Source organism: Haplochromis burtoni, unplaced genomic scaffold (genome assembly GCF_018398535.1).
Source record: "Haplochromis burtoni strain Fernald_Lab_line unplaced genomic scaffold, NCSU_Asbu1 Contig_410, whole genome shotgun sequence".
Classification (NCBI taxonomy): domain Eukaryota; kingdom Metazoa; phylum Chordata; class Actinopteri; order Cichliformes; family Cichlidae; genus Haplochromis; species Haplochromis burtoni.
This window is the reverse complement of record NW_024582771.1, coordinates 313737-324774: the sequence shown is the minus strand read 5'-3', so window position 1 is coordinate 324774 and position 11038 is coordinate 313737. Positions and strand designations below refer to the sequence as shown.

Sequence of the window (11038 nt, the reverse complement as noted above, 5' to 3'; positions counted from 1 at the left end):
ACGTAGGAGTGAACAGAAATGGATCTGGCAAATTAAATACGATCAACATGCCAAATGTGGGTTCAACAATCATATCACTGCTGTCATGTTGAACCTCTTAATCTCTGAAATGTTCAGGAGCCAAAATTCTGAATGTTTTTAGCTCAGTTGCCGTGTTTATTACAGCGTTTTCCCAAACTGTATAAAAGGGAACGTTTGTAGTTACAGGCTGTCCCCAGCGTTATATTCATACATGAAAAAGTTTGATTGACATGTGCCTGCATCGGCGTGAAATACATTTTTTCTCGTCTCCTTGTTTTCATGTTTGTTGTTTATTAATAAATTAAATACACTTAATGAAAATTAGCCTTTGGATTGAATTATCAGCCAAATTCTTTGATTTTCAATATTTTCAATTTTAATTTTCCAGTCCTGACATTAAAGTTTCTGCACACGTTTAGGAGACTGCTGTGTAGTCCCCAGCCTTTTTTTGCGCCACGGGCCGGTTTAATGTCCGACAATATTTTTCACGGACCGGCCGTGTCGTGGATAAATACAACAAGATAAAACCAGTACCGGTACCAAAAAATAAGATTTATTCATAACACACGGGAAAAGACCCAGGCAAACAGAGTTAACGATAAAAAAGATTTAAAAAATAACGCTGAAAACCGTGAATTTCACACCCGAGCTTCAACTCTCGCTGCCCGCTACCAAATGACTCACGGACGGGTCCATGGCCCCGGGGGTTGGGGACGCTGGTGTAAACCAAACGGTGAGCTGCTGTGAGCAGAGTGAGGCAGATACTGTGCAAAAAAATAAAATTGTAGTTAACCTTCTCATGTAGCGGTAAATGATTTCAGCCCAACATAGCTGATGAATGTAAGTAAACAGAGATCAGCTGAGCAGGTACAGAAACTTAAATCCCACAGTTTGCCTGGTTCTGTTGTATTTTTAGAAGCTTCTTTACAGTTTTACTGACTTCGAGCTGTTGTAATGTGGGCTAATTGTAACAGTTATTGGGAACAAAGTCTATCCCTGATGCTTCACTTCAGTCTGTCCTTCTGTTTGGGGTCCTCTCTTTCGGCTCTCTCTGTCACTTTGTGGCTAATGGCTCTCTCTCTGAGCCTGTCCCTGGAGATGTCTTCCTGTTAAAAGTGAGTTCTTCCTCTTTACAAATGTCTGCCCACCAAAACTGTGTCTAAACTCTACAAAAGGGCTAGAAAAACAAAATGGTAACAACACACTATATGTGCACCACACAACAAACATCGACTTGTTCCAAAAGGTGGAGGGAATTCGTGCGGAAAATTCTTCATTACTCCACATATTACTAACAAATTTCATGCACACCAGCAAAAATGTTGGAGACAGTGTGGTCACCCGAACGCCAATCACTCTCATATCTTTTGGACGTGTATACAATTGACTTCATTTTGGGACAGTATATTCTAGTTAACAGATGACATCATGTCCTATGCCATCCCTAAGGACCCCAGGATCTTCTTACTGGATTTTCTACCGAGAGATTTGATTCTAAAAAAGAACAGATCTATTTTTAAAATCCTGTTGATCGCATCTAAAAAGGCCATAACAAGGAATTGGCTTAAGAAGGATCCTCTCCAAGTAGAGCAAGTGCTAGAGATTATAGAGGAAATACATCTGATGGACAGGCTGACTTTCTTTCGATGACTTAAAGGTCATCCTTTTCAACAACATTGGACTAAATGGCATAAATATAAGCAAAGACCTGAAGATTCTGTCACTTAATTCAGCTTACCTCTCTATTTGTGTGATGCTTGAACCAATTTGTTGTTGGGGCTCTCCTTCTGAAGACGCGTGTGCTACAGGCCTGAACCTTTCCAGGCATTGTATGTGAGATGCATGTGAGGAATTTCGTTACTGACGCTAACGGACCCGTACGGGGATCTAACTCTGATTCTGTCCTGTTCAAGGTGGAAATGAAAACTACTCGTTCACAAACTGCCCGCAGACGAGCTTTGTAAGGATGTGTGCAGAATGTTTTACAACTGTCTTGTGTTTTCCTGCTAGGAGCAGAGGAAGCCCTCCTACGCCGAGATCTGCCAGCGGGTGAAGGATACCCCGACGTTACAGCAACCAACCACCCCTAAGGAAGCTAAGCCAGCCTGCGCCGCCACAGCAGGCGAGGAGAGGAAGTGCCCCGACGCCTCCACGCCTTCAGGGGAGGCCAAGGCCAGAGAGACTTACCACCCCTCCTCCAAACCCAGTTCAACGGGTGCCACCACAGGCAGACCCCCGAAGGAGGTCCGAAGGCCGGGTGGGCGGTGGGCCTCTCCGCCCCCACACCCAGGGAAAACCCCCAACAAAGATTCCCACCACACCCCACCCAAATCCCCGCAGTAGGGTGACCTCCTTTCCCTCCCCAAGTCCTCCAACCCCACTACTATGCTCCACAGATGCGTTTAAAAAAATAAAGGAAATACAAGTCAGGGCTACTCGATACTTATATCCCAGAATCACCCGTCACAAACAAGCATAGAGGACGCCTTCTTTTCTGGATCAGGGCTTGCAGACAAAAAGCACTTTACTGTGCATGTAGAGCACCGTTTCTTTTTCTTTATATTCTATTTATTGTTTTTGGTTTTTCACTTTTATTTCTCCTTTTCTCTTTTTGCATTACGTAGTGGTGTCAGCCTGTCAGGTGGCACAGACAACACTGAAATTTGTTCATTCTGTCCAAATGGCCTTGTGGGATTAAATTAGCCGCGTGTGTGTGTGCGTGCGTGTGTGCGCATGTGTGGGAAGCAGCAGGGCATTGTTGGAAGCCACCCCAAAGGATGATGGGAAAGGGTGCATAAAACAGACTTGTTTGGCTGTCATAATGAGGGGTTTGTTTGCATGTTGAGTGGTAGCATTGTGCAAATTTAAGTGGCTTAATTATGGGTCATTATTAGTCCTTTTGTTTTTAAATACATATTCACATCCATATGCAACTCAACATCACAAGAAGACTTGGATCCTTTGGTTTACATAGAATTTTTTGCAGGTTTGTTTACACTAGGTGGCTTTTATGTCTTTTTGGGGTTTTTTGCAAACCGTAGTTGGCTGTTGGTACAGTAATTGGTCATCCTCCCCTCGGCGTCTTCTCCCTCTGATCCTGTTCTTAAAGGATCACCCCTCCTGCTGTTATTCCCTCTCTGTTTTGCTAACATGCTAACTCACCATAGTGTGCGTCTGTGGCTTAACGTGGGGTCAGCGCTGTTTTGTTTTTGTTTTTTAGTATCACACAGGAAGGGCACATGACTTTCTCTAAAATGAGGCATCTTGTTGTAACAGTGAAAGTAGGTGAGGTGTTGCGCACACTGCATATGTGTCTGCAGACATTTAACTAGTCAGGAAGCTAAATTCTCTCCCCGCTTTTCATTTCCTGTCAAACTGTTGATCATTATTGTGGAAGGAAGGAAGATGCAGGGCAGGTTTTAGGCTGACAAACTTAAAAATCGAGCGGTGACGAGGAAGCCGCTTCTTCCCATCTGAAAGGGTTTTGTTTATTCTGGAGGCGAGGGAACGCTGGCAAGCAGGAAGGAGGAAATTAACACTAGCTACCAGCTATCAGTTCAGTAAACACGTCTGTCTACAGGCGCCGAACGGAGGGTTTTTTGGTTTTTGTTTAATTTTCTGGAAATCTGCTGAGACAGAGTGACTCATCAGGAGGCTGAGATGTGTGTTAGTTTCCTGCCATAAAATGGGACAAGTCCAGAGTTCAGTGTGGCGATTTGATCCAGTGGGAAGTTTCCTGTTCAAACTGTTCAAACCTCCTTTCAAACGGTGGCATGTTTGTAGTTCTTTCTCCTACTTATGGTGCTAGATATCAAAACCTGGAATCTGTTACTACAACTCCTCTGATACTGTAAGTAGAAATACTTGATTTACATCTGCAGACGTTTAATTGCACTGTTGTTGTTTTCTCAGACTCTCGCAAGCAAATTCATGTGATTAATCCTACCTAAAGTGAAAAAAGGGACTAACTTTGTTTTGTTTTTTGGGGAGGAAGTTGGGGAATGACACACACAGTTCAGTTTTCCAGGAGGGAAGTTGACGAACACCCTGCTGCATCATCTCCATTGACACAATCACTGAAGCTTTTTTGTCTTGTCGGTCATGTTGAAGCATCTGTGCAGCATTAAATTTTTGAAGACTGATGCTTAACGTTTTTTGTTCGTTTGTTTGTTTTTGTTCGGTGCTGCTTGAATAGACATGCAGTGGTTTGGATTTTTAACTTCGGGTTTTGGGTCAGTGAGGATTTTGTTGGAAAGTGGTGAAAATGGGGAAGTGGGATGGTTGAATAGACGAGTATATTTTTATGAAGGTAAATAACGAGTGGATTTTTTTCTTTTTTTTTTTCTGGAACGTGGTTTGCAATGTTGAAGTGAGAGAGCGATAATTTGGCTTTGGGGGTCCCATCGGGACTCGTGAACAGCCTTAAACCAAACATTTAAGTGCTGGAAGGTTTGGAGCAGGAAGGTGTGTAAAATCCATCCTTGGGGTGAAAATGTTCCGCTGTTTTCCTCAAGTCTATACCACTAGGATTGTTTATTATTGTTGTTTGGGGGTGTTTTGTTTTTTGTTTTCCTCCTCTCTGTCGGCGTGCTTTGTTGTTTTCTTCTAGTTTGTTTGCACTCTTTGATTTCTCTGAAAAAAATTGGAAAAGATCAACCGGAGCACACGGGACTTCCTCTGTTGCCGCTTCACTCTGGTTACCTTTGATAAATGGCAGCAGACAGGAGGACGATTTAAAGCACAGAGTAAGAGGAAACATCCTTTACTCACCTCGAGCCTGGCTCGTTTGAAGCGCCGGCACCCAGTTGGTCAGAGCTTTCATGGGACATAATCGAAGCAGCGATTTTTATACCAGAGCTGGTGGAAAATTTTGCATCCTGCACCAGAGTGAAGTAGCAAGCTCGCACGTTCAGGGAGGGCAGCTCCAGCTTTGGTTGGAAGGTCTGCCTACTGTAGCAACCACTTTGGCAGATAACCAACCGAGTGTGTTTTTTAATTTGAATGTAACTGTCTGAAAAATGACTTAAAAGACTTCCCTCCCTGCTCCTCGGTCATGTGCTCGGGTTCATCTTTTGAAGTCGTCACCTAAGATGCAAAAACACCCTGAAAAAAATAAATAAAAACCACTGTACTATACACAATATCTGTTTAGGTGGGACCTCGCATGTCTCGCTGAAGTCTTCCTGCAACAAAAAGCATTCTGGGTAATCCCACTAAGAGAAAACAGGAGCCTGGAGAAGGGAAAGCTTCATTTAAAGAGCCTGTACTCCTGGTCAGAGCTGCTTTTGATTTGGATGCTACAGCTTGAGTTTAGTGAAAAAAGAAAATATTTTTTTATTATTTTGAAGGACTGAGATGCACTTGGATGGGTCTATTATTTTCTCTTTTTTGTTTTCCTCATTGGTGGAAATGGTAAAACAGATGTAAATGCACCATATCCACTTATTTATAAAGCAGTGCTGTTTATTCCACAAGAAATATCATTAAGTTTTCTTTTTGGGAGAAGGAAAAAATGATGTATTGAGCTCTCAATATATATATATATATATACATACACACACACACACACACACACACACACACACACACACACACACACACACACACATATATATAAATGTGTGTGTGTTAAAAAAAATCCATCCAGTGTTTGAGAAACTTGAATTTTATTTAAACTTGAAAAATGACTTTGCCTTAACTTTTCTACAAGACAAGCATAGTTTTATTTCTTTTCAGAAAAGATCCCCAAAATGTTAACGAAGCGTGAGATGTGGAAATATTTAGTCACACCAGACGTCACAAGTCTTACTGCGAGAGAGAGAGAGAGTACAAATCTAGCAGCGTTTCCTTTCTTTTCCTACTTTTTGTTTTTTGTTTTGTGTAAAATGTACGAAAATCTTGGGTCATTCTTTTGGTTTCTTGTTCAATAGTTTCAGGTTTTTTGGGGATTTTTTTTGTGCAGGGGGGTGGGGGTGGGATAAAAACCTTGTAATTGCAAATCTAGTCAATACTGTATTAAATATGTGCACTTTGAAGTGTGTGCTTTGCTTGTACAGATGTAAATACTCAGAAAAATATAAGAGGTACCTTAAAATGATTATAAAAATATATTGATCCTTGTTAACTATAATGTCGCTATCGAGCTGGATGTAGACTATAAAAGAAAAAAAAAAGACGTGATGTCGTGCGTTCGGAAATATTTTTCTTTAACTACTATTGTTTTTCAGTTTGGGTGTGCTGAGTTTGATTCCTGCTCCGCTCTGCAGTGTGAGCAGATCATTTATTGTATTTTTTTTTGTTTTCGTTCTTTCATTCCTTTATAAACTTTCGCTGTGGGTTCGGTCGCACCTGGATGCTCAGGTGCGACAGTAACCCCGCCCTCCCTCTCCTCAGCGTTCACAGTCTGTGGTTCCGACAAAGCCGAGTGTCCACCGGCATCCTCTTCGAAGCTCTGGCTTCTTTTTCTTTCACTGATTACAGTTGATTTTGGGGGAATTTTCCTCACAGTGTGTTTGCTTTTTGGACAGTCTGAATGAAGCTTTTTAGCAAAACAAAAACAAAGCACTACATGTTGGATATTTACTCTGTTTTTGCCATTGTTGAGTACTCTGCTAACAGTGCCAAAAGATGAGACGTGACATGAAAGCTGCAGCTAAAGGCATTAATGCAAAACTTTAGGTAACACTAATACTTAAGATGAGATGTTCATGCATATGCAGCTCAGTAGGCTATAATCAAACTGCACTGTGTCCACATTGGTCGGGCAGCATGACTAGACTGCAGCTTTTATTTGAGAATATTAGAAATCCTCGTTCTGGCTCCAAATATCCACCAACTCTGGTTAACGATGACCATCTGAGGGCTTATTTTATTGGTTTTTGTCTGATGAGCTCAAACTCTATTTTCTGCTTTCTGTCCATATTTTAGGATGAGTGAGTATCACAGTTTTGGGGGAATCAGATTTCAGGAAATGAAAAGTCTGAGACCAGGAAGCGATGAAGCTAGGTTAGCAGAAAAACACTGGACGCCTGGCTCTGTCATGTTTTAAATCTGTTTTAAATTTCACTTGTCAACACATTTGATTTTTGCACATACACCAGTTTAAATGTGCGGAAAAATAAATAGAAACCAAATAAATTGCACATTTCTGTTGTTAGTCAGTGAACAGCACAAAAAAAGGCAACTAAACCTCACAAATCTTTTTGTGTGGCAGACCGCGTGCATCCGATTATTGGTTCTTACGTGTTTTGTTAGATAAGCCATTTTTTGGTTTGTTTTTCCCAAACAGAGCCACGTGCTTTATTATAAAGGACAGGCAAATACTCAAAATACATTTTTTAAAAATTAAGTTTTGTTTTCATAGAACAGCTAAAAGCTTTCCTGCAAAGGACCAAGCTTCAGTTTTAAAACAGGAATAGTTTTGCTAGATGTCGTTTCTCAGATTTAGTTTGTTTCACTGGTTTTTGTGCTCGGCCCTGTCATACACCTGTTTATTTAATGGGTTTCTTAGAGCTTTGTTACTGATTTTTGGATTTATCTGTGATAAATCGCAGCGTTCAGATTGTACCAACCTGCACAGTTAGAGCCAGAGATGATCTTGAAAAGCTATTCAACTTCCTCTTCACCTGAAACTGAACAAATTTTGCTGCAGACCAACAGGGGGCACCCTGAGTGAACCAGAGTGAATCGAGCAGGTTTTGTAGTTTTCACAATCATTGATAAATTGTCAGATTAGAAATAAAACAGTTGGTGGGCTTTTAGACTTTGCCCATAAAATCCTTTCAGATTGACTGGATTTACGACAGGTGGTTTTGGTTTTCACACAATAATGAGATGTTAGAAGTGTAGATGAGCCACAGTGGAAACTTCAGTGTGCCTATAATAAGCAGCTGGTCGTGGTGATGCCATCAGGATACCATGGAGGTGGTTCATGCTCCACTGATGTCTCTGGCAGAAACGCATTTTTCTACAGTCGGAAACCTGTAAAAATCTAAAAATTGAGCTTTTATTAATAATTTCAACCACTTCTGTCAGAAACATGGTGAGGGAAAATGTTTACTGGAAGTTCAGAGAGTGGGAAGAGTTGTTTAAGTCTAATCTGGCCAACGTCTGCAAATGTATTCTCGGTTTATCCATTTCTCTGTGCGTTTGGGTCGGGGTCCAGTAATCCCTTTTGGTCTGATTTCATTTAGTAAGCCTTTTAGATGCTGGACAGAAAACCAGAGCTTTTCAGACAGAAATCAATAAAAAGAAAGCCTGAACCATCGAAGCTGGCCAATCAGCAGCCAAACCGACTTTGACGTACCATCGGGCGGATGCTGGTTTGCTGAAAAGAGGGATTGTTGGTGGACACTTCTTGGTTTAGTCGAGGCGATGTGATGTGTGACGCCCATCAGAAGCTTCCCAGTGAAGCACATCTTGAACACTCGGCACTTGAGGTGGGGGATTATTGCAGCCTGCCGCCAGGTGACGACGAGTCTCGGTCCCTCGGATTGTGCATTTCGTTTAAAAAAAACAAAAAAACAAGGCGACTGTTTGGAGTCGTCATTGCGGCTGTTTGAGATAAGTTTCCTGCCCAGGTGTCGATGTGAGCGCGAGACATCCAAGGAGCCAAAAACCATTCGACCCGCTCTGTGCAGTTTTGTTTTTTTCTCTTCAGATTAATGTTTGTGATTTCTTGTTCATGTTCATCAGCTCCAAGATTTCCTCTACTGAGAAATAAATGTACAAATGTTTTGTTTTTTTCCTATGTGCTTTTTTGTTTGTTGGGGGGGTTAAAGGCTCAACTGGAATGAGAGTAGTTTACCTTGTTCAGAGCGATGTTTCTCACGTACAGTACATTTAACACGCAGTTTGAGATGTCTGTTAAAACCATTTGATCACATGTGGACTGCAGTTCGATGTGGCAAAGAAAACCAATAACCGTGCCATTATACAACAGTCGTTTTTGTCTTGGCTGGGCAGTTTAACCTGTACATACATAGCTGAGCGCTTACCGTCTCGGGCTTTTATTTTTGTTTTTTTACTTTAAGATGTGATTTTCCTGTTACTGGAAGCCTGGAGACACCTTCAGTTTGACACCAGTGACTGCAGGAGCGTTTTTCACGCGGTGTAACTTGCGGTGGATCCCCCGCCTGAGGTCGAGGCGTCTTCTGCCTCTGGTGGCCTCGAACTTTGAGAATACAAACTGGGCATCTCTGAACTGTGAATGTGTGCATGTGTGGAAAAAAATAAAATGTACCACCCAGCTAATCCAGGCCGATGCAAAAGTGACTCTTTCCACAAGCGCGGTACCTCAGACTGGATGGTACCGCTTTCAAAGGGATCTCTTATTCTGGCGGGAAAGACACCGCGAGCTCCGCGCCTCTTCAGTCTTGCCGGCGTTCATCCAGATGCTCAGCGGTGGCATTTTTGAAGGAGCTCCCTTTTCCTCGTGGACTTCTGCATGGAGCGTCACACTTCATATCAGCCTGTTGGTCGTCTCAGACCTCCTTCCTGTTCGTCCATTTTGACAGTGCCATTTTTTTTCTTTGTTTTTTTTGTTTTTCCTCCACGAGGGTTGCATCTTGTCATTTAAAAAAAAAAAAAAAGACCCCCTTGTGTTTTTGTGTTTTCATTTTGTTTTTCAAAGATGTATAACAATGAATGCACATCAACTGACTGGAAAAGGACTCTATGAACTCACTGTGGTTTAACTCATTAACACTCTTACCATGCTACGCTAACAGCTGTGGACAATCGACGACTCCACCGTGTTGGGGTTTGGACAGATAATTTTGCCTAACGACACCTTTAACAGACGTGGAATGGAGGTTTGCGATCAAGAGGGCTTCTCTCTATTTTTTTTGTTTTGTTTTTGTTTGTATTTTGTTAATTATTTTTTTTTGTTTGGGTCTTTTCTTCCATCGAGACTGGAATCAAGCGTACATGTCAGCTATAGATAATTTAAGTTACTCTTGTGTCATGATGTAAACTGTCTAATTTGGAGAAAAAAATGTAGCTTACTGAAAAATAAAGATTTAGGCACTGTTGAGGAGCTGCCGTGTGATTTTTCTTTCTTTCTTTCTTTCTTTCTTTCTTTCCAAAAGGTCTTTTCAAACCTTTCTTGTTAGTTGTTCCATAATTACAGAAACTACAGTCAATATAGAGGAAAAATTACACCAAGTTCTTCCCCATCAGAGGGGAAAAAAGTGAAAAACCTTTTTTAAGCAATACCTTGCAAAAAAAAAATCTGATTGCCTTCAGGATGTAAAGTTCAAAGTGGCACTGTTATATTGTTATAAGCATCAATATGCATCACTCAGAATCAGCTGTTTGAACAATGCAATCCAGGATAGAAAGGCAAGGCAAGTTTATTTGTATAGCACAATTCAACAACAAGGTGATTCAAAGTGCTTTACAGAGACATTAGAAAAACAAATAAAAAGCATGATTTAAAATTGATTAAAACAAGCAAACAAACAAACTAATTAACAAACAAACAAAACAGTATATAAAATCAAAACAGATAAAATCAGAACAGTAGATAAAATCAGTAGTTAAATGTAAGTTTTGAAATTTAAGCTTAAAAGTGTGGATTTGGTGCTTTATTCAAATGCAGCTGAGAACAGGTGAGTCTTCAACCTGGATTTAAATAAACTGAGTGTTTCAGCTGATCTGAGGCTTTCTGGGAGTTTGTTCCAGATATAAGGAGCATAAAAGCTGAATGCAGCTTCTCCGTGTCTGGTTCTGACTCTGGGAACTGATAAAAGACCGGATCCAGATGACCTGAGGGATCTGGAAGGTTCATACTGGGTCAGGAGGTCACTGATGTATTTTGGTCCTAAACCATTCAGAGCTTTATAGGCCAGCATCAGAACTTTAAAGTCTATCCTCTGACGGACAGGCAGCCAGTGTAAAGACCTCAGAGCTGGACTGATGTGGTCCACTTTTTTGGTCTTAGTGAGGACTCGAGCAGCAGAGTTCTGAATGAGCTGTAGTTGTCTGACTGATTTTTTAGGTAACATCTCTCTCTTTT

The 11038-nt window shown here is 41.3% G+C and overlaps 1 protein-coding gene across 4 annotated transcripts in view; it reads left to right on the top strand.

The window, feature by feature from the left end:
• The window catches only part of larp4b (La ribonucleoprotein 4B), a 57619-nt gene extending 47562 nt beyond the window's left edge, over nucleotides 1–10057 (top strand). For all 4 annotated transcript variants that reach the window (XM_005944733.3, XM_042213044.1, XM_042213043.1 and 1 more), the window contains one exon: nucleotides 2032–10057. In XM_005944733.3, the coding sequence (XP_005944795.1) occupies nucleotides 2032–2364 (333 nt within the window). In that variant the 3' untranslated portion in view covers nucleotides 2365–10057. The remainder of the gene's footprint in view (nucleotides 1–2031) is intronic.
• The last annotated feature ends 981 nt before the right edge of the window (nucleotides 10058–11038 follow it).